Genomic DNA, 23,531 nt, shown 5'->3' on the forward strand with positions numbered 1-23,531 from the left:
GCATCAATTTGCGTAAAACATGCAAGTTGTTGGACTGCCCTTTTATGTGTGTGTCTTTTTCCCCCACTGCAAGATCCATGCAAATAACAGGTCAACTGTTTAACATTATTTTGAAATCATGTCGAAATTTCTTTTGCCTTCTGGTCCTTACCAGACAGGGTTGGCGTTGACAGCATCATCAAACCACAGGATGTACAAACAGAACAGTCCCACTATCAGAGCGTGCACAGTCGACACCAATCTGGGAGTGGATACACACAAAGACAGTGAGTTGGACGAATAAGACATTACCAATCAAATGTCAAAAACAGGGCAGCAAATGGGCAAATATCAGGGATGATGGAGGGAAAACCCTTTTCTAACAGCAGTGAAACTTGGAAGGAAAATGGAGGGATCTTCATATATCTCTGTCTTGTTACGTGATCATTGGTGCATGCATGTTATAAAGTAGGTAATCACAACTGTGTTACTCCTCAGTGCCCCAAAAAAGCATTCCAGGCCAGATAGTTCAACACATATAGCCTTTGGACTTATTATCTGGGACACTGAAGAGGTACTCTTGTGGCCCAGTGTTTCTTATCGCTCCTCTGTCAGAACCACACTTCCTCCACTGTCACCACCACACAGCCCCTGGAGCACAACGGGTCCAGTGCTAAGGCCACAGCTGCAAGCCTGAACCCTAGCCAAGACTGGCAATGCAGAGCAGATACTGTATGAGTGGATGAGCCTATTATAACTTCTGGCAGCAAAAATCAGTACGAGCCATCTAAAGATGGAACAAACAGTTTGGCTGATATTCGTTCCCAGTAAATGCACTATATTCACTGCAGAAAAAAGACAATTAAAAAAAGGAAGAACATTAATTAATAATACGGCTTTTTTTTAAATTGCAGGATCCCAAACAAGTAGCTGGACATTATAGCAGATACATTTGGGAGGGATCTGTTTTGACTCCCACTACATTCAACCCTTGCATGGACTGGATGTTGAGCACGGTTATTAACTACCGGTGACTTCGGTAATTTGTCGTTAAAGGAAAGTCCACAGACGGTCACTTTGCAGACAATGCTATGATTTTTGCAGAATCTACGAATGGCAGCTCTTGAATCGCAGTGCTGCTCTGACTGCCCTTGATCAAGTCTAAGATCCAGGCTTTCAATGACGCCTTGGACTCAGTCATCAGTAGTGTATCTGAGTACAGTGAAAACTGTTGAACTTCTGACTTCTAGAGAGATTTGCTTATCTCGGCAGTGATGCTCATGTCTCTGAGTCCTTGGCCTTTGAAGCTGAGAGATGCCTGGGACATGCTTATGGAGTCATGAGGGCCCTGGAGAGAGGTGTTTTATTATGGTGATACTTATGCTGGAGAAGAAAGGTCCAAGGCTTTAAGGTTCCTGGTGCTTCCTGTCTGCCTGTATAGTTGTGAAACTTGGATGCTAACCAGCAACCTAAACTAATGACTGGACGTCTTTGCTACCGGGAATGCTTGAGTAGTGTTAGAGTACCAGTGTCACCTCAACAGTTACTTAGAGAGATTCAAATAAGGAGTATCACATGCCTTTTGAGAGAACATAATTCTGTGGGCATGATGCAGCAGACAGATGCCTCAGAGTTGAGGACCTCAGCAACTGGAAAACACCAAGGACATGCCCACTTTTTACATGGTTGTGGCAGATAGATTGTTACTTTGGCGAAGTGGTTATAGACCTATTGTCTGTCTAGGTGGCTGCCGGTCCAGAGTGGTTCCATGGTGTAGTGGATGTAGCAACACAGAGCATCGATATGCTCCCAGACTGGACCTATTTTATTTCACACACCTCTGCCCAATTTTAGACATACAGTACAACACATTCTTACTTTGGAAATATTTTCTCTCCCTTTGTCTTTACATTCAAATGCTTGTTACCCACAGAACATAGTGACTGCTATGTGATTGTAGACCACTCTTAACTGAACCGTTATGGTCTGGCCTTTGACTCATTATGGGCTGTTATTCCTTGGCCAATACATCAGCACTATTAAATATAGACAAACAAGCTAATGTAAACCATAGAGTATTATCTCTGAATAGAGTCAAAGAGTACAAGAGAGAAACTGATTTGTTCCCTGCTTATTTGTTCCTTTCTCCCTCACAAAATGAGGGAGAAAGGAACAAATAAGCAGGGGGGGGCTAATAACATGTTGCACAGCTACAAATGGTTGCCCTTTGAACTTTTCCACTGCAGCTTTTACTCAGAAATGAATGTTGCGCTCTGCCTAAAAGTCATTATTTTCACCACTGTAGCTGTGTGTAATGATGAGGAGTTGGCCTGAGGCCCACCAGGGTCTCAGCAGAGGTACATCGCCAAAACGGTGGCGTTATCTTAACAGAGGTCAGCTTGTTCGTGAGCATGCAGTTTTATCCATCCAAAATATTCTATGATATGTGCCCTATAAAGCTTACAGCAAAATTTCCTGATACAATACGATAGGCTACTCAAAAATACTGTATATTAAGACATTTGAATTTTGACACACGTAGGAAAAATATTTTGAAGTACTGTTGTCAGACTGAATATACAGTAAATGAACTGCTGAAATAAATGTGAGAATAAAATCGTACAATATTATTATTACAGATGAGCTCCAACAATAAATTAATATTTGTAAAAACAGCTGGTTTTTGTCTTCATTCTCACCCAGACTGATGAGTGTTCAAAGTTTCCCAAGAATAAGCAATTCTGGCATTCAGTGTTTTTGGACAGCCATGACCGAGAACTGAACCCACTAATTAGTGGGTGCCTGCGTTACTAACTGAGCTGGAACTGTTTTTTTTTTAAACCATGATTGTGTACAATAAACATATACAAACCTAGCATGACAATTTGCTGTGTCGATGACACTTATGCCGGTTTATTAGATTGTTTATACATTTGAAGAATGAAGTACTGACCTAGCCCCGCGACATACTGGTGTCTTGTCCAGGGAGTACCCGGCCTCAAACTGTATGACTGCTCGGATAGGCTGCAGCCCATAGATTTCCATTTACTCACTAACTGGAGGACCGGGCCTATCTGCTCATTTGCTGGCTGTTGCCAGAGCGCCACAATCTTGGTTAGCGGCTGACAACTGGACATAAATAGAAATCAGTGTGGGCATGATCAATGTTTTCAAGAGAGTTTCACCATAAATCTGCATTTTCCATGCTGTTACATTTATTCAAACTCAGTCCCACATTTGTACAGCCACTACTTGCCAAAACAAATACAGTAAAGGATCAGACTAGTTATAAAATAGACTTGAATGAATTTGTTCCTCCCAGTCCAAATAGAAAATAACACCAGTATGTCTGCCATGACATGAGATACTAGCCTGATCCTTAATTAATTTCATTATGAAGTAAGTTAAAGATGGGAAATAATCAGGGGTGAAAGTAAGAGCTTTGCGAGCTTGCTTCATATTAAAGACATTAATATTAAAGACGGCTCTTAACCCACGTGTGGCGCTGCTTTTACAGAGCGCTTCTCACTGTAAATTTCAAATAAAATAAATAAAATGAAACAGCCATGCCAGCCAGGGTGAAAGTAAGATTATTCAATAATTTGTGGACCAAGTTGAAAGAAATCTGAGAACACTATGCTGGAATATGGAGTATATCACAGAGAAATTAATCTCATTTGTGTATACTCTTATATGTCAAAGTGACTGTCATGTGACCCACCAAATTGAGAGAAAAAGCATTTCCATTCTATAAATTTGCAGAATACCTCAGGATGTTAAACCTGGTGTGAATAAAAATCCCAAGGCTAATTAAAAAGGCTAATTAAAAATGGATAAATTGAGACTTATGAAACTTCTAAATGAATCACTAAATGAATGGTGAGATATTTATCACGGCAAAGCAGGCAGTAAAACTGAAGTCACTACTTTTCAGAATACAGATCGACGCAAAAAAAACCCCCAAAAAACCAATCATTTTCTAACCATTATTCAGCAATTTTAGTAATTTTCCCCACATCATTTCTATTACATATAATACAGACTTATGAAAGCTCACTTCACAATTTATTAGTTATTTAACCTTTATTTAACCAGCTGATAATCCTATGTCAGCTTGTCGCTGCACAAAACAGCATTTTCAGATCACTTTAACCCAAGTTTAAGTCAGTGAATCATCAACTTTTATTCAATCTAAAGACTGACAACGCGGAATAACACTAAGCAAGATAGCGGCTGCTGGCAACAGCTCACAGGCTTCATTCGCCATCTAGTGGATTAAACAGAAACCGATGCTGCAGCCCCCTGCGACCCTTAATTGGAGTAAGCGGTTGAAGGTGAGTGAGTGAGTGTTAGCCTAAATGTAGAGTTAATCACACAATAAAACTCTCTCTCCAGGGCTTTGAGCCAAACTTTATTCACAATTGGTTTGTTCCGAACAGGAGTGGTATTTTAACATTTCCAGTTTTGGGTTTCATCAAAACTGACGTTCCTGAACTGGATAGAACAAAAAAATATCGTACCTGAACCAATTAAAGTAGACCTGCATTGAAATAAATGCAGTCAGATCTTTGGACCAAAAAATGACTTACATTTACACATAAGATCCTTCTGAATGGAGTAAAGTACATCTGCAAGCCTAGATCTGTCATTCAACTGAGAAATCTTCATTTAAAAATGACAAATTTACAGCTAAAATTTAGCCCTCCGCAAAACTGTCATCACATCCGGGACGCTGCCGAGACATTCCCAGCATGCATTGCGCGCGCCAACTGTAATTTGTGGATTTACATCAGTTTGCATCTGCACCTTTTTCTTGTCTTATACGGAAGGATCTACTTTTTTTAAAACTTCATATTGTCTTGTGGCACGTTTGGTGAGTACACATTTCTTTTATTTGTGCTTGAAAATTATTTTGGGGGACTTTTTCATACGCCCGTTTGATTGAGTGGTGTCGCATTGAAAATCTACTGTCTTTCGCCTCTGGTGTTACCGTCGCGGGGTACGGCGGCGGGACCCGCATAGAATCCAAGTCATGAAAAAGATATAAACCTCTCTCAGCGGCCATGGAGCTCTGCGGCTCCGATTACCGAGACGTGCGGCGCTGCGGAAAGTCTGTCCTTGCAGCAACAGGTGTTACCGGCTGCTCCGCATCAAAACAGCGAGTGTAGTCTCTGGACTTTTGCCAAGTTGGCTGCACCTCCATTCAGTAGACAGAGAGGTGATGCGGCTGCACAGCAGACACAGGCGATCTGAGTGGCCCGCTTCGGCGTTTACCGAGCACGCAGACTCACTAAGCGCAGCGGAGGCAGAGAGCAAGGCGTCGGGGAAGAACGTCGCCCGCTGTCGATGTCGCTCGCTGCTGATCTGAGCATGCAGAGCTGTATCTCGTATTCATTGCAGCTTACTTTTGGATGCTGAAACCAGGATGTGTATAACAGTAACATTATTAACAGATAAATCAATTTCAATGCGGGGTCGGACTGAAGGCGGGAGCGCTCCATCTTCTGCCGGACATCACTGCAATGACCCGGATGTACAGTTTTCGCTGAGGGCCAAATTTTTAAACGAAGATTTCTCCGCTGAATTACAAATTTGGGCTTGCAGATTTACTTTACGGCATTCATAAGGGTCTTATAAATACATATCAGCTATTTCTTTCTGAGATCTGACCACATTTATTTCAATGCAGGTCTACTTTAATAACATTTCATGTCAGCTGTGGGACACTGAAAACACTGTATATGCCAAACCTGTATGTGGTGCTGTAACCCTCCCATGAAAAATGGAGAAGAAGACAATACAGCAAGAAGTGGGGCACTGAGTAATATGAAGAAGGTATGTGCTGATCATCTAAAATAGATTTATTATGTTAAACACACAATAAAACTCTAACTCCTTATCTGAACAATATTCAGATTACAATAGTTTCATTTAAATATTATTTGATGGAAACGATAATGGTAATGATAATGGGAACCACAGAATCTCGTCTCTGCTGTTTGCGGACGATGTGGTTCTGTTGGCTTCGTCAAATCAGGACCTTCAGCGTGCACTGGGACGGTTTGCAGCCGAGTGTGAAGCGTCCGGGATGAAAATCAGCACCTCCAAATCCGAGGCCATGGTTCTCGACCGGAAAAAGGTGCTTTGCCCTCATCAGGTTGGTGGAGTGTCCTTGCCTCAAGTGGAGGAGTTTAAGTATCTCGGGGTCTTGTTCACGAGTGAGGGACGGATGGAGCGTGAGATTGCTAGACGGATCGGTGCAGCATCTGCAGTGATGCGGTCGCTGTATCGGACCGTCATGGTGAAGAGAGAGCTGAGTAGGGGGGCAAAGCTCTCGATTTACCGATCGATCTACGTTCCGATCCTCACCTATGGTCATGAGATTTGGCTCATGACCAAAAGAACGAGATTGCGAGTACAAGCGGCCGAGATGAGTTTCCTTCGCAGGGTGGCAGGGCGCTCCCTTAGAGATAGGGTGAGGAGCTCAGTCACTCGGGAGGAGCTCGGAGTCGAGCCGCTGCTCCTCCACATCGAAAGGGGTCAGTTGAGGTGGCTCGGGCATGTTTTCCGGATGCCCCCTGGACGCCTCGCTGGAGAGGTGTTCCGGGCACGTCCCATTGGGAGGAGGCCCCGGGGAAGACCCAGGACACGTTGGAGGGACTACATCTCTCAGCTGGCTTGGGAACGCCTTGGGGTTCCCCCGGAGGAGCTGGGGGAGGTGTGTGTGGATCGGGAGGTCTGGGCGGCTTTGCTTGAGCTGCTGCCCCCGCGACCCGACTCCGGATAAAACGGAAGAAAATGGATGGATGGATGGATGGAAACGATAATGCAATAACTCAAACTTCAAAGGGGGCTTACTGAAACCCTCGTCTCAAATAAAAAAATATTTTGAGTATTAGGAGCCTAAGAATCTTTTGGACTGAAAGTCTAACAACGCAGAGTTCTACATGTGATCAAAAGACCAGTGTTGCCACTGTTACTTTGAAAAGTTACTTTATACAGTTACTTCATTGGCAACTTGTCAGCAGCTGCTGAATGTAACTAATAAGGTAACTAGTAATCTAACTTGGTTACTCTTAAGACTAGCTAACTATTAGTTACTTCTCAATCTTAAGAGTAACCAAGTTAGATTACTAGTTACCTTATTAGTGTCATGACCAGCCCTGTTGTTTTTGTGAACAAAAGCGGCCAGAGTGGATGAAGCACCCGGAGGCCTTCCTGCCGTCTGAGGACGACGAGTCAGACTGGACAGATGTTGACAAGGAAGAAGATTCTGAGTCAGAGCAATTAGCATTTCAGAACACGGCTACATTTTTATTTAAAATACAAGACTTATTTTTTGAATTTCAGGACTGTCAAGGTCAGTGGAGTAAGCGGCGGATTTTCTTGGCACTTGACCAGATTTTCCTAGCTGAGCCTGAATTGCTAACCACTTTCCCTGAACTGATTAACATAAAAGCGCAGTATAAGCAGGGTTTGGTCCTACCGTGTATTGAGGACCCAATGGACTTTTGGTTTGAATCAGATATCACTGTTGCCTACAGTGAAGAACCTCGCATAATCACGCTTTCTGACGTGGCCATCACCCCTCAGCATGCAGCAACACAGAAACCAGCTACTTACCTTCTGCCTCCAGGTCCAGAAATGCAGCCACTGAGGCCAGTCTCGCTCCAGACCCCTTCCAAGCCTGCTCCACGGAGGAATCAAGTGATTTTCACCAATCTGGATCCTGTAGAACTGCTCATCTCAGGCGCAAGCACGTCAGCGCGCCCACCCCGGGAGGCCCCAGTCCTGGGACCACACAGACTCCTTGCGCCCAGTCCACCGACACCTGCTTCAGAGATGGCTGCGTTGAGGACCACTAAAGCTCTGTTTTTACCCGTCCACTCTCTGGTGGCCACATCCACTGGTCCTTCAGGGCAGTCCTTGTCCATGCCACCGCCAGTAGAGCCTTTGGGAACATGCTCGTCACCTCCAGTGATCTTCTCCGGGAAGGCCTCAACACCTTCTCCTGCGGTGATCTCCAGTTCCTCGGCTGCACCTGCCAGCTCCGCCTCAGCACACACAGTGGTAGCTACACTAGTGGCACTGCCTGGAGCGGGCTCGGTTCTTGTGGCAGCACCGGCTATTTCCATCTCGATGCACACCGCGTCACCTTCATCCACTGAGTCATCTGCAGCCTGCCCGGCCTCTTTGCTGCCTGAAGCCGCATCTACTTCCGCGAGCCTCATGGCAGCCTTGCCGGTGACGTCACTCTGATCAGCTGCTTCAACGACGCCGGCTGTGTTGATCCCGGCACGCTCCACGTCACCTGACACAGCTCTCTCTGCAGTGTCAGCTGATCCCGTCTTGGCGCACCCTACGTTCACGTTGTCTTCATCATCTACTGAATCATCCACAGCCTATTTTCTGCCTCTCTGTCACCTGCAGTTGAATCTGCTTCCGTGTGTGACGCCGCCAAACTGCTGGTGACGTCACGCAAAACTGCTGCTTCTGTCACACCGGCCGTGTGTTTACTGGCCCGCTCCACCTCTCCGTCGCCTGCTGTCGACTCAGCCTCCATGTGCTCCACTGCAGATTCACCCTCGGTGGCTGCTGAAAAGGTTTCCACGCACCCGCTGACATGACCGGCAGCAGCACCTGAGAGTGCGTATTCACCTGCACATGCAGCTGATGAGGGCAGCCGGTCCAGAGGACCTTCTTGGCGCTCCAGCGTTCATCTCAAAGACGACCTCTGAGAATAACAACTGTGGGATGGTTAGTGTCTTTTTGCTTTTCATCTGGTTAATGGTGATCTGTTTTCATGCCAGTGAATCTGTTAGAAATTACTTGAAGGCATCATGTCAAAATCTGACATGGTTATTTAGTGCGGCAATTGAACATCTGTTAAGGACGTCACGTCTGAAACTGAGATGGGTTTCTTGCAAAATTGTTGAAAATGTGTTAAATTTGCCACATCGAGTTCTGAAATGTGTCTCATACAAGTCACTGCTGAAATGAATGATTTTCATATGTTTAATGCTGGGCTACAGACTTATGTCGGTGTCTGATTCCTCCCCGGAGAATGTTGGTCATTTTAGAGAATATAACTCCACTTATGCAGGTGCTGAGTCCTTTCGTTCGTCCTCAAATTACATTCCCTGTCCTGATCACGTTTTGACTTTATCTGGAGGGGTCAGCTGTTTTTTGTGTGTTTTGAAGGAATGGTTTTTCAGTGGTAGCTCATTTTCAGATGAGGTTTCTTTGCATTACCTGTGTTCCATGTCATGCAAGTGGGTGCAACACTTATTCAGTTTTTGCTTAATACCCATGTACACCTCCCATATACTCCCTGTTGCTTCTCACCTTGGTGCTCTAGTAAAAATATGTAAATCTCTGCTGAGTCCATACTCTTTTGATTGGCGTCAAATTGGACATTGGAATTTGGACCATTTATACAGTTTACCCTCTTATGGGGGTTATGGATTAGCCTGGGCTTTGCTTTCCCCCTGTTTCACAGTTTTACCCATTTAAGGAGTATCCCTTTTAGGCGGTTGGTTCCCTTTATAGGGGGTCCCAAATGTTTTGACCGTCGTTCTAGCTTCATTGATGCCGCTGACTCCACCCCTAAGCCCAATGCCCCCCCATAGTCGGGTCCCTGATTCTGTTATGCACTGTGATAAACCTCATGGTCACCCCCCGGACCCTGTCTTAGGTTGGTCCCCTGACACTTTCACGCACCGGGTCCCATCGTATGGCCGACCTCCTGCTGCAGTTTTTCGCCCTGTTTTTCACCCACTGGTTCCCTGGCCTGTTTTTGGTCGTGTTCTCGGTCTTCCTCAGGGTCTCCAGCCTTTTGGGCCTGGTGGGGTGCCCCCTGTCTCTGTGTGCCCCCCGTACTGGGTTCCCCTGCCATCCCGCCCATTTTCTGGGGTGTGCGGTGTTTTGGGGGGGTTGTTGTGGCAGCCTCCGGGGGTTGGCCGCCTTGGGGGGGGAGTTCTGTCATGACCGGCCCTGATCCAGGCTTTGATCCCTTTTTTGCCCCTTTCTTTGCTGCATCTTCTGTTCCCGCTTTGATTTATTAGTGGTTTATTTTCATCATGTGTTTCTTCTATGTTCCATTTTGCTTTGTCACTTTGTTTCTTTGCTACTTTTATCCTTTAGCCATTGTCCAGTTCTGTTCTTGTTTTGTTCAGCTAGTTTGTGTTTTCATTGTTTACCACTTGTTTATTTTGTTCCTCTCATTTGTTATATTATCTGTTGTGCTTTAGTGTCAGGTTTTGTTATCTCAGTCTCTGTTTTATTTTTAATTTGTTTTGCCACTTTGGTTTCTTAGTCTGTTCTAGTTTAGTTTTGTCTTAGTGTTTTATTTTCTATTATTCTCAGTGCAGTTTTTATGAAGTTTATCTTCTGTGTTTGTAATGCTCTGGTTTGCTTTTCAGTTTTGTTCTTAGATTGCACTCACATCCAGTTATTTATGTTCACTCCACGCCCTGCACCTGACTTCATGTTTTTCCCTCACTTTGATTCTGTCTGCTTTGTTTTCTTTCATTCACACTCTTTGAACCTGCCCCATGTCTCTCACGTTGTTTCTGTCTGCTTTGTTTCACCTCACTCACACTCCCTACACCAGCCCAAGTATCTTTGCGCCTCACATCACTCTCTTGCACAGTGTTTGATCTTTGTCTACTAGCCATGCCCCCTTTCTGGAATCTTCCCTCCACACCTGCACCTTGTTACCTAATTAGTCTGCATATGCACATTGTTCACATCACCTGTTACTTAAGCCCTTACTGTCTCACAGCACACCGCCAGATTGTTGTCTTGTACACTTTCCAGCCCCCTTCATAGTCTTGGTTTCTGTCTCGCTGTGTTACAAATCCTGCTCTGTTTTCTTCGACCATGCCTCTTGCCTCATCCCGGATGTCGGTGTTTGCTTGTGCCTCTGAACCCTGCTTGTTTATGACTGCATCTCAGCCTGATCCTGTTGGTACCTCTGCCACGCTGACTGACCACATGTGTACCGAACCTGTGCCTGAAATAAAGACCACGTTTTCTCTTACACCTAAGTCAAGTCTGGGAGTCTGTATTGCGGGTCCAACCGCTCCTGGTGCCAGGCTGTCGCCCGGCTTGACAATTAGTTACATTCAGCAGCTGCCGACAAGTTGTCAGCAGCTGCTAATGAAATAACTGTATAAAGTAGCTTTTCAAAGTAACTGTGGCAACGCTGCCCGAGACGAATTTCTCAAACAACAAATTGTGCCAGCTTACAATTCCAAATCCTTACGTTTCAAAGACCCCATTTTTATTGCCACATTCAATCGCATATTTTAAAAGCTGCAATTAAAATGTAAGTATGATTAAAGGAGCTGGGCTGAAATATTTGAGGAGCAAATATTCTTTTCACTTTTTCAACATGGAATATTGTCATCATGCAGGGCTGGAGGTATGGACTAAATTCATATTGCAGTAACATTTGAAGCACAGATGGTAAAGGTATATATATATATATATATATATATATATATATATATATATATATATATATATATATATATATATATACATACATATATACACACACACACACACACACACACACACACACACACACACACACACACACACACACACACACACACACACTGTGATCTGTGATATATTCTTCAGTGAGGAAATTTCAATGTAACTAACATTAAAGTCAATCCATTGCATATGCTTGTCACTAACAGCTCTGCCATGTATAAGAAAACAAACGAGCAAACAAAAAACATCTTCAATCCAAGCTGGGTGTTTTTTTTTTATTATTATTATTAATTTGTTCTATTTATAAAAGTAAACAGTTTGTATATGCCTGATCAATTCCACTTAGTGTAGAAATGTAAAAGTAAAACTAGGACACTCAGGAATAGTGCCTGATTGACATTGTAGTTATTAAATACTTCATTCTCTTTATCATCATCATCATCATCATTGTTGCTGTATAACAAATGTCTTTAAAGTGCCTTCAAAAGCGGACCCATACTCTAATGAAGGGGGCAGGGCAGCACATTGGCTTAGTGGTTAGCACTGTTGCCTCACAGCAGGAAGGTCATGGGATTGATTCCCACCTGTGGCCGTTCTGTGTGGAGTTTGCATGTTCTCCCCGTCTTTGTGTGGGTTCCCTCCAGCTTCCTCCCACATCCAAAGACATGCAGGTTAGGTGGATTGGAAACTTTAAATTGTCCAGGTCTCCCTTGTAAAAGAGATCTTGATCTCAATGGGATTAACCTGGTAAAATAAAGGTTAAATAAATAAATAAATAAATTTAACTCTTCTCACTTTTTACGCCTGTGTAAACAGGAGAAACACATGAGGAGGATTCAGAATGGGAAGAACTGGTTCATTTTTTTATGGAAATCACTATGTTACTGGCTGGGAGAAAGAAAATGTTACGCACTGTTCATGGCACTGGTGTGTATTTGAAATGATGTAGTGAAGATGACGATGATGTGTGTGAAACTTCGACCATGTCAGCTGTAAGCGCTGCCTCTTTTCGCTCCGCGCTTATCTAACAGAGGGATTCGCCTTGCACTGTCGATCTGCGACAGGTTTGTTGTGTATTTAAAGCAGAATGTTACATTTTTTTTAAAAATAGACACAGTGGCTGTAGCTCTGTCCTGAAGGAGCAGCTGCCGTGACAGTTCACTTCACTAATTCCATGCTGCAGAGACAAGACGCACGTATTTATTTATTTAACAGACACTAATCAAACAAAATAATGCCTTGATGTGGCCAGTTTTCCCCAAACAAAAGCCCAATGTTTTCACCGATTATGCAAGTCGATGACGTCAACAAAAACGCTACATAATATAATCAAAATCCCTACCGTTGGGCAAATTTATATCGTTATCGTCGATTATACTGCCCACCCCATTGCCTTGCTTCTTAAAATGAGATATGTATTTTTTCTACTCACCAAGGATTGGCAGCAGTTAAAGAACACAATGAGTAGAAAACTTTGCACAATTTAAAAAGGATTGTAAATTTTAACAGAGGCTATAAATACTGATTTTAAAAACATACACTGTAAAACAAACCAGTTGTTTTTAAAGGGTAAAAACTGGCAGGTGTGGTTGCCAGGATAATTCTGCAACAAATATGTAAACACCTGTACAAAATAACCTGTAAATTTTACAGTATAAATCTATTTTAAGTAAGTTTTTTAGTCATCTACCTTTTTCACTCTGGGTCGCTGCAGCAAATCCATTACGGATCTGCATGTTGACTTGGCACAGATTTTACACAAGATGCCCCTCCTGACACAAATCCACATTACATGAAGAATGACATGGGTGGTCTTGAACCAGGAACCTTGTGCTTTGGAAGCAAGTGCACTAACTACGTAGCCAACACATTGCGATGCGCTGCTCCCATTCTGCTCAGGACCACCCCAGGAGGCTTGGCATCGGATCAACATGTCAATCTGATTGTTGTGCTGTCACACAATAGGAATTACTCTGAAAATAGTCAGATTGTCAGATTGATATATTAGATTGATAAATTGTCAGATTGATATATTAGATTGATAAATTGTCAGATTGATATATTAGCATATTTTAATGTATTTTTAAAGTACGTTAATATGATAAATTCTGAAAAAACCCCCACAGCTGTTTAGAATCAAGTACGCTAAATATCAATAGGCTAAAACAGATTCTGCATTCCATTACATTCTGAGACAAACTCACGTGACAAAACAGTGCTGCAAGCAGTTAGTGTGTTTCCCTAGTTCAAGACTGCCTTCACCCTATCCTTTCATTAATTTTTTTGTAAATTACAACAGTTTTATACTGTCAAATTTACAGTGTTTTATGTAAGAGTATACGAGGTCTCTTAGATAATAAACCGACCCTTTTATTTATTTTTTTAACTATATGGATTTGAATGACATGCGATTACACCAATCATGCTTGAACCCTCGTGCGCATGCGTGAGTTTTTTCACGCGTGTCGGTGACGTCATTTCCCTGTGGGCAGGCCTTGAGTGAGATGTGGTCCCGCCCTCTCGGCTGAATTCCTTTGTTTCACACGCTGCTCGAGACGGCGCGCGTTGCTTTATCAAAATTTTTTCTGGACCTGTGAGGAATATCCGAGTGGACACTATTCGAGAAATTAAGATGGTTTTCTGTGAAAAGTTTAACGGCTGATGAGAGATTATGGGGTGTTTCTGTCGGTGTAAGGACTTCCCACGGAGTGGGACGTCCTGCAGCGCTTCCAGGCGCTGTCGTCGGCCTGTTTCGAGCTTAAAACATCCTAATTTAAGGCTTAATTCACCCAGGACATCGTGAGAGAACAGAGAAGATTCAGAAGAGGCCGGCATGAGGAATTTATGCGGACATTCCACTGTTTAAGGACATTTTTTTAATGAAAGACGTACGCGCAAATTCGTCGAGTCGTTTCCGTGACGACTCGGCAAATCTGTGTGCGCCGCGACAGGAAAAACACCTCCGTGTTGAAAACCATTTGTAGAATTCAGGCGGCTTTTAATGGCTTTCAACAAGTGAGTAACTGAGAAATTGTTTAACAGCTTGGGCATGTTCCAACTTGCCCGTTAAGATTTCCAACGGAGGTGTTTTTCCTGTCGCGACCCCCCGCGGTCGGGTCCAGCCCGACATGCGACTCTGCCCGCACGTTCTTTCATTACAAAATGACCGTTAACAATGGAATGTCCGAATAAACTCCTCATGCCGACTTCTTCTGAAAGTTCTCTGTTCTCTGACGACTTACTGCATCAACAGAGCCTGAAATGTGGAAGTTTTCAACTTGAAACGGCGAGACGCTGCCGCCTCGAAGCGCAGATCGCCGTCAGGCGCCGTGGACCGTCCTTAAAGCGACACTACCAGACCAAAATCTCTCATCAGCCGTTAAAATTTTTACCGAAAACCAGCTGAATTTATTGAATGGTGTCCACTCAGTTGTGCCTTACAGTTTTGAAAAAATATTTATCAAACAAAGCAACAGTCTCTGAGCCATTCCTAAACAATGAAAAAAATCGACGAGCGGGTGGACAACTCCTCACTCAAAGACTGCCCAGAGGCGAATGACGTAACCGACAGGCGTGAAAAAACTCTCGCATGCCCACGAGGGTTCAAGCATGTCTGATGTAATCACACGTGATTCAAATCCATATGGTTTTTGAAAAAATAATAAGGTCGGATACTTTTCTAATAGACCTCGTATACGTAATTAGATTTTTTTCCGTCTTTTTCATGTTTTTTTTTTTTTGACAAAGAATTATTCTGGCAACCACAGCTGCCAGACCCTCTGTAAAAACAATGAAATGTTAGATTTATTTGTTTTTTAAAAAGTGTAGGTTTCAGTGGTTTTTGCTTCTCCACACTGTTAATAAATCAACCATCAAAAAATACCTACAGCACATATCATACTTTATATTTGCTAATTTTCTGACCTTATGGACATCAGACACATCTCAGTTGTTAAACCTCTGAGTCAATTATCTTTTGGTCAAAACATTATTTTCCTACAAACAAGATGAAACTTCAGCAGGAAAAAAAGACGTCAAACAACAGTACCATTCAACTAAAATGCCTCTTTCAGCTATTATTACCAGAAGGCATGAAGAATAATAACAGCAAATACAGGTCACATGTTTCAACAAACCTGTATTTGGTATAAAGAATACTGTAAGTAAGTCCCTTCGGCTGCTCCCTTGTTTGCACTTGGGGTCGCCACAGCAAATCCAAGGTGGATCTGCATGTTGAATTGGCACAAGTTTTACGCCGGATGCCCTTCCTGACGCAACTCCACATTACATGGAGAAATGTGGCAGGGGTGGGATTTGAACCCGGAACCTTCTGAACTGAAACCAAGCACATTAACCACTTGGCCACCACCCCTGCGGTATAAAGAATACTGTAATGGCCTTAAATTATGTGAAAGAACTGTGCAGGATGTCATTACAATCAAAAACTCCACCTGCCATTTTTACATGGATGGAGGCCGCTGGAATAAAGAATTCTTGACACACACACCTGGAGTTCCACTCAGTGAGTTTCGTGGGTGGCAGCTGCGCATAACCCGGCGTGATGGCAGAAGAGAGTAACGGGCTGGCCACTAAGAAAAGCAGCTGGAAACCCACGAAGCTGCCGGCTACCACAGTCAACTCTCTCATCTCCATCACTCACCTAAACACAACAGGGGAAGAGGGAGGAAGGTGGAGGGGTGGGAGTAAAACACAGACAGGATCATACATAAGGAAAAGTTCAACCGATGACTCACAGCCATCCTGGACAACATCAACTGAGGAAATGGATAAAGAGGAACTGTACATCACTCAACTAGTCCACAATGGCAAAGGATTAGAGGGAAAGGTAGATGAAGATATGAGATATGAATTTGGAAGTGGCAAGATGGCAGTGCACAGAAGCTTTTCAGCTACCCACATGCATACGGCATACCTGTGAAATCTAACACAAGATATACATGCAGAATGAGAGACAAAGGTTAAAGGCATAAGGAAAAATAGAGTAGTAGCAGGGTTGAGACATAAAGCTTTGGTCCCACCGAATAATAAAGCCATGAATAATGAGCCACGTATGGAATTGTCAGACATTTCAGTGATTATTCGAATAATGAGCCACGTATGGATTTGTCAGATATTTCAGTGATTATTCGAATAATGAGCCACGTATATGAACATTGCGCAAACAATAAAAAAAAAAAAATACTGCGAGTAAGTACGTCAGCGCACACAGCGCAGCTCACCTGAACAATTATAATGAGATGTTAAATCTATCATAATCATCCTTTTAAAGCTGCTCCTAAGAAGGAATTAACATGCAACTGTTTTACCAAGCCATTACAATATAAACATTACAAATAATTACCTTCTGCACTGTTCCAAATATGTTCTCCACCTCATGCAGTGCAGGAGGGAGAGAGGGGAAACAAAAAGCTCCAGATGAAATGGTCCTCTGTGATTCCGGAAGCGATAAGAGGTGTTTTCAACAGACAAACTCAGAGAAAATGATTAATCTGCTATAAAATAATGATTTTATATACAGCGTCCAGAGCACAAAGCAGATTGGATTGTCAAATCAAATCAATTTTATTTATATAGCGCCAAATCACAACAAACAGTCGCCCCAAGGCGCTTTATATTGTAAGGCAAAAGCCATACAATAATTACAGAAAAACCCCAACGGTCAAAACGACCCCCTATGAGCAAGCACTTGGCGACAGTGGGAAGGAAAACTCTCTTTTAACAGGAAGAAACCTCAGCAGAACCAGGCTCAGGGAGGGGCAGTCTTCTGCTGGGACTGGTTGGGGCTGAGGGGAGAGAATCAGGAAAAAGACATGCTGTGGAAGAGAGCAGAGATCAATCACCAATGATTAAAAGCAGAGTGGTGCATACAGAGCAAAAAGAGGTGAATAAAAAGAAACACTGGGTGCATCATGGGAAACCCCCCAGCAGTCTAAGTCTATAGCAGCATAACTAAGGGATGGTTCAGGGTCACCTGATCCAACCCTAACTATAAGCTTTTTCAAAAAGGAAAGTTTTAAGCTTAATCTTAAAAGTAGAGAGGGTGTCTGTCTCCCTAATCCGAATTGGGAGCTGGTTCCACAGGAGAGGAGCCTGAAAGCTGAAGGCTCTGCCTCCCATTCTACTCTTACAAACTCTAGGAACTACAAGTAAGCATGCAGTTTGAGAGCGAAGTGCTCTATTGGGGTGATATGGTACTATGAGGTCCCTAAGATAAGATGGGACCTGATTATTCAAAACCCTATAAGTAAGAAGAAGAATTTTAAATTCTATTCTGGAATTAACAGGGAGCCAATGAAGATATGCTCTCTCCTTCTAGTCCCCATCAGTACTCTAGCTGCAGCATTTTGAATTAACTGAAGGCTTTTCAGGGAACTTTTAGGACAACCTGATAATAATGAATTACAATAGTCCAGCCTAGAAGAAATAAATGCATGAATTAGCTTTTCATCATCACTCTGAGACAAGACCTTTCTAATTTTAGAGATATTGCGCAAATGCAAAAAAGCAGTCCTACATATTTGCTTAATATGCGCATTGAAGGACATATCTTGATCAAAAATGACTCCAAGATTTCTCACAGTATTACTGGAGATTAGGGTAATGCCATCCAGAGTAAGGATCTGGTTAGACACCATGTTTCTAAGATTTGTGGGGCCAAGTACAATAACTTCAGTTTTATCTGAATTTAAAAGCAGGAAATTAGAGGTCATCCATGTCTTTATGTCTGAAAGACATTCCTGCAGTTTAACTAATTGGTGTGTCTCCTCTGGCTTCATGGATAGATAAAGCTGGGTATCATCTGCGTAACAATGAAAATTTAAGCAATGCTTTCTAATAATACTGCCTAAGGGAAGCATGTATAAAGTGAATAAAATCGGTCCTAGCATAGAACCTTGTGGAACTCCATGATTAACCTTAGTCTGTGAAGAAGACTCCCCATTTACATGAACAAATTGTAATCTATTAGATAAATATGATTCAAACCACTGCAGCGCAGTGCCTTTAATACCTATGGTATGCTCTAATCTCTGTAATAAAATTTTATGGTCAACAGTATCAAAAGCTGCACTGAGGTATAACAGGACGAGCACAGAGATGAGTCCACTGTCTGAGGCCATAAGAAGATCATTTGTAACCTTCACTAATGCTGTTTCTGTACTATGATGAATTCTGAAACCTGACTGAAACTCTTCAATAGACCATTCCTCTGCAGATGATCAGTTAGCTGTTTTACAACTATCCTCTCAAGAATTTTTGAGAGAAAAGGAAGGTTTGAGATTGGCCTATAATTAGCTAAGATAGCTGGGTCAAGTAATGGCTTTTTAAGTAATGGCTTAATTACTGCCACCTTAAAAGCCCGTGGTACATAGCCAACTAATAAAGATAGATTGATCATATTTAAGATCGAAGCATTAATTAACAGTAGGGCTTCCTTGAGCAGCCTGGTAGGAATGGGGTCTAATAGACATGTTGATGGTTTGGAAGAAGTGACTAATGAAAGTAACTCAGACAGAACAATCGGACAGAAACAGTCTAACCAAATACCAGCATTACTGAAAGCAGTAGAACATAAAGATATGTCTTTGGGATGGTTATGAATAATTTTTTCTATAATAGTTAAAATTTTATTTGCAAAGAAAGTCATGAAGTCATTACCAGTTAAAGGAATACTTGGCTCAATAGAGCTCTGACTCTTTGTCAGCCTGGCTACAGTGCTGAAAAGAAACCTGGGGTTGTTCTTATTTTCTTCAATTAGTGATGAATAGTAAGATGTCCTAGCTTTACGGAGGGCTTTTTTTTTTAATAGAGCAACAGACTCTTTTTCCAGGCTAAATGAAGATCTTCTAAATTAGTGAGACTCCATTTCCTCTCCAGCTTACGGGTTATCTGCTTTAAGCTGCGAGTTTGTGGGTTATACCACGGAGTCAGGCACTTCTGATTTAAGGCTCTCTTTTTCACAGGAGCTACAGCATCCAAAGTTATGCTCAATAAGGATGTAATGCTACTGACGAGATAATCTATCTCACTTACAGAGTTTAGGTAGCTACTCTGCACTGTGTTGGTATATGGCATTAGAGAACATAAAGAAGGAATCATATCCTTAAACCTAGTTACAGCGCTTTCAGAAAGACTTCTACTGTAATGAAACGTATTCCCCACTGCTGGGTAGTCCATTAAAGTAAATGTAAATGCTATTAAGAAATGATCAGACAAAAAGGGGTTTTCAGGGAATACTGTTAAGTCTTCAATTTATATGCCATATGTCAGAACAAGATCTAAAGTGTGGCTAAGGTGGTGGGTGGGCTCATTTACATTTTGAGCGAAGCCAACTGAGTCTAATAATAGATTAAATGCAGTGTTGAGGCTGTCATTCTCAGCATCTATGTGGATGTTAAAATCACCCACTATGATTATCTTATCTGAGCTAAGCACTAAGTCAGACAAAAGGTCAGAAAAATCACACAGAAATTCACAGTAACGACCAGGTGCACGATAGATAATAACAAATAAAACTGGTTTTTGAGACTTCCAATTTGGATGGACAAGACTAAGAGTCAAGCTTTCAAATGAATTAAAGTGGAGATGACACTTCAAAAATTAGGGAAAAACTGGTATAAATAGCAAAATATACATACAGTATAGTAAGTTGAAAGTGTTTTTATTCATTATCACTGAAAAATAAAGTTTGTACAGCTTCTCAAAAGTGTGTTTATTGGAAAGCACGCTTGCAGCGCTCCTTCAACGGTCACGTGATGCTGTGACATCACAGAATGGAGAGTCCAGTCTTTGTCTGTTCGATCGACAACAGGAACAGATGGACCTCAGCATGGACAGTGACGAGATCAAGAACTTTTCTGACTCCTCCTCAAGTGTGGATTATTTCTGACTCAGATCCTGAGATTGTCACAGCAGTGATAAGACCCTGCAGATTGGAGCTGTATTTTTCAGACGAACATTCAAACCAGGAGCATTCTGGCAGTGAAAATAACGCCGACGGTGTTTATGGCAGAGCCGAAGCAGAGGCAAGAGACGTGCCAATTCTGATGGATTTTGAAAGGCTGCAGAATATGGAATGGTAAGGGAGGTTTTGATTTTTATTGCTGCTGTTTATAACACTCTAATTACTGTATAGCATTTTCGATTCGAGCGTCTGTTTACCGCCTTTGTTACTGTTCCGGAGCCGCGACAGTGTAGCTATTACTTGCGGACCACCATCATTACCTACGGGTTTTTGCCGTTTTCCAGTGCCTGGCATTGCATTCATCCGTGTTATGTTATTTTCACGAAAGAATAGGAAATAAACGGTGAAAGTTTCGAAAAAGATCGCCGAAAACAACAGTGAACGGCGCCGTGTTTACGTGCCGGCGCCGTGTTTACTACATAAGTTCCTTGACCATTTCAAGATTATTGTGAACATATTATTTGGGGTTGACATTTTATGGGTTCCTGTGAGAGGTGAGAACATGGAGACGGTAGAGGAAAGTATCTGCTGTCGGAGCTAACGCGTGTGCGAGCGGAGCAAGCGGCAGCCGGACATTTCGTGCATCACACAACACTGTGGCTTTCGATCAATCTGCCTGGACTTGAAAAGGCTAAAACCTTTCGCCCTTGTGTTTGTGCAATATGCTGTGACACACTGGTCAGGCATATCGACAAACAAGTCCCTGAGAGCTGTGTTTAATCAAAGTTTGTGCCGCAAAGTGTAAATAACTGCCGCCAGGCGCACAAGCCGATACGATCTACAGCCAGTGACGTATTTTAAGCTTGGTGCTCAGCGGGAAGCTGGTCACTGGGCGTGCACATTTTTCAGTGGCGGGACGTTCAAATGTTATATATAACGGGAGAACCGCGTACACTTTCCTAAAATGTTTAGGTTGACCGAATTATATAACCTTTGTTACATGTAATAAGACTATGTTGTCTTTAAGTGTTATATCCACTTTAAAGCTCTGTATTCTGTCCTCCAACGTGCATGCCAACTATGCACGAGTTGACAGATAGCTAAACAGTCAGTAATTGCAGGTTGAATGATGAGCCAGAGGAGGGGATTAAAGTTCAGTCTTCTTTACTCTGGAATGTCTTGGACACAGCTTCTGAATTACTGAATCTGTGAAACTAATCACAAAATAACATTTGGCTTAGCATAACTACCTTTGTCAGTACAATTAACGTAATTCTCAGTGACACGGCAACTCACATAAATAAAGTCGGAATATAAAGTACAAAATCCTGAGAGAGTGGTAATTAAATCAATGCATAGCTACAACATAGATAACCTGACAACACAGCAATGGTAATGGGGTGAGCTGCTTATGTTACACAGCATCACAAAGTGTACATAAACACACAATATTCTGAAACACTGAATCATTAAACTTAGATTAACTACATTACTTACAAGCAATACTTCTGGAAGGCGTCAAACAAGCAGATGGTTCAAGAATGCACAGGCATGAAAATGTTCTCCAGTGTATTTCTGTGTAGGCTCTCAGTTGTCCAGGTGGTTTCCATAGTAGAGACTTCTGTCTCAAGACAGAAGTCAGACCACCAGGGCAAGAATTTTAGCTGAGGAAGCTTCTGCGATTTGAAGCGAAACGTCCTCGCCTCAAGCAACCCAGTCCAGTTGAAGATTCAAGCTTCTCTACTTCTCCAGTGTATCTAAACCATGTGGCTGAACAGGTTAAAAATGACTACTAGGTGTCACTATAAACCAGGACAAATTTCTTACTGATAACATTACACTCTGTCTGGGTCTTTGATTAATTAATAAGCTGGAGTGGAAGATTGCTGCTACTCCTCCTCCCGTGCTTCGAGCATTTTGACAGTTAGTGTGACTCGGGGGTGTTGACTCATTAAACTAACATTCATCCTGCTGTAACCAGGTTTCTGTAAGGCAGAATAAATCAATATGTTGATCAATTATAATATCATTTACTAACAGGGACAGAAGAGAGAGACCTAATGTTTAATAGACCACATTTAACTGTTTTAGTCTGTGGTGCAGTTGAAGGCGCTATATTATTTTTTCTTTTTGAATTTTTATGCTTAAATAGATTTTTGCTGGTTATTGGTGGTCTGGGAGCAGGCACTGTCTCTACGGGGATGGGGTATTGGGGGGATGGCAGGGGGAGAGAAGCTGCAGAGAGGTGTGTAAGACTACAACTCTCCTTCCTGGTCCCAACCCTGGATAGTCACAATTTGGAGGGTTTAAGAAAATTGTCCAGATTTCTAGAGATGAGAGCTGCTCCATCCAAAGTGGGATGGATGCCGTCTCTCCTAACAAGACCAGGTTTTCCCCAGAAGCTTTGCCAATTATCTATGAAGCCCACCTCATTTTTTGGACACCACTCAGACAGCCAGCAATTCAAGGAGAACATGCGGCTAAACATGTCACTCCCGGTCCGATTGGGGAGGGGCCCAGAGAAAACTACAGAGTCCGACATTGTTTTTGCAAAGTTACACACCGATTCGATATTAATTTTAGTGACCTCCGATTGGCGTAACCGGGTGTCATTACTGCCGACGTGAATTACAATCTTACCAAATTTACGCTTAGCCTTGGCCATCAGTTTCAAATTTCCTTCAATGTCGCCTGCTCCGGCCCCCGGAAGACATTTGACTATGGTTGCTGGTGTTGCTAACTTCACATTTCTCAAAACAGAGACGCTAATAACCAGAGTTTGATCCTCGGCGGGTGTGTCGCCGAGTGGGGAAAAATGGTTGGAGATGTGAACGGGTTGGTGGTGTACAGGGGGCTTCTGTTTAGAACTACGTTTCTTCCTCACAGTCACCCAGCCGGCCTGCTTTCCCGGCTGCTAGGGATCTGCTGGGGGACAGCTAATGGCGGCTAAGCTACCTTGGTCCGCACCAACTACAGGGGCCTGGCTAGCTGTAGGATTTTCCAAGGTGCGGAGCCGAGTCTCCAATTCGCCCAGCCTGGCCTCCAAAGCTACGAACAAGCTACACTTATTACAAGTACCGTTACTGCTAAAGGAGGCCGAGGAATAACTAAACATTTCACACCC

At 42.8% G+C, this 23,531-nt stretch overlaps 1 protein-coding gene across 2 annotated transcripts in view; it reads right to left on the minus strand.

The window, feature by feature from the left end:
- LOC117528403 (TLC domain-containing protein 4-B-like) overlaps positions 1-23,531 on the minus strand; it is a 124,087-nt gene that overhangs the window by 82,500 nt on the left and 18,056 nt on the right. For both annotated transcript variants that reach the window (XM_034191031.1, XM_034191033.1), the window contains exons 2-3: positions 15,992-16,144; positions 152-241 (exon numbers count right to left, since the gene is read on the minus strand). In XM_034191031.1, coding sequence (XP_034046922.1) covers positions 152-241; positions 15,992-16,137 — 236 coding nt within the window. In that variant the 5' untranslated portion in view covers positions 16,138-16,144. The remainder of the gene's footprint in view (positions 1-151; positions 242-15,991; positions 16,145-23,531) is intronic.

The sequence above is a fragment of the Thalassophryne amazonica genome, chromosome 16 (assembly GCF_902500255.1).
Source record: "Thalassophryne amazonica chromosome 16, fThaAma1.1, whole genome shotgun sequence".
Lineage (NCBI taxonomy): Eukaryota > Metazoa > Chordata > Actinopteri > Batrachoidiformes > Batrachoididae > Thalassophryne > Thalassophryne amazonica.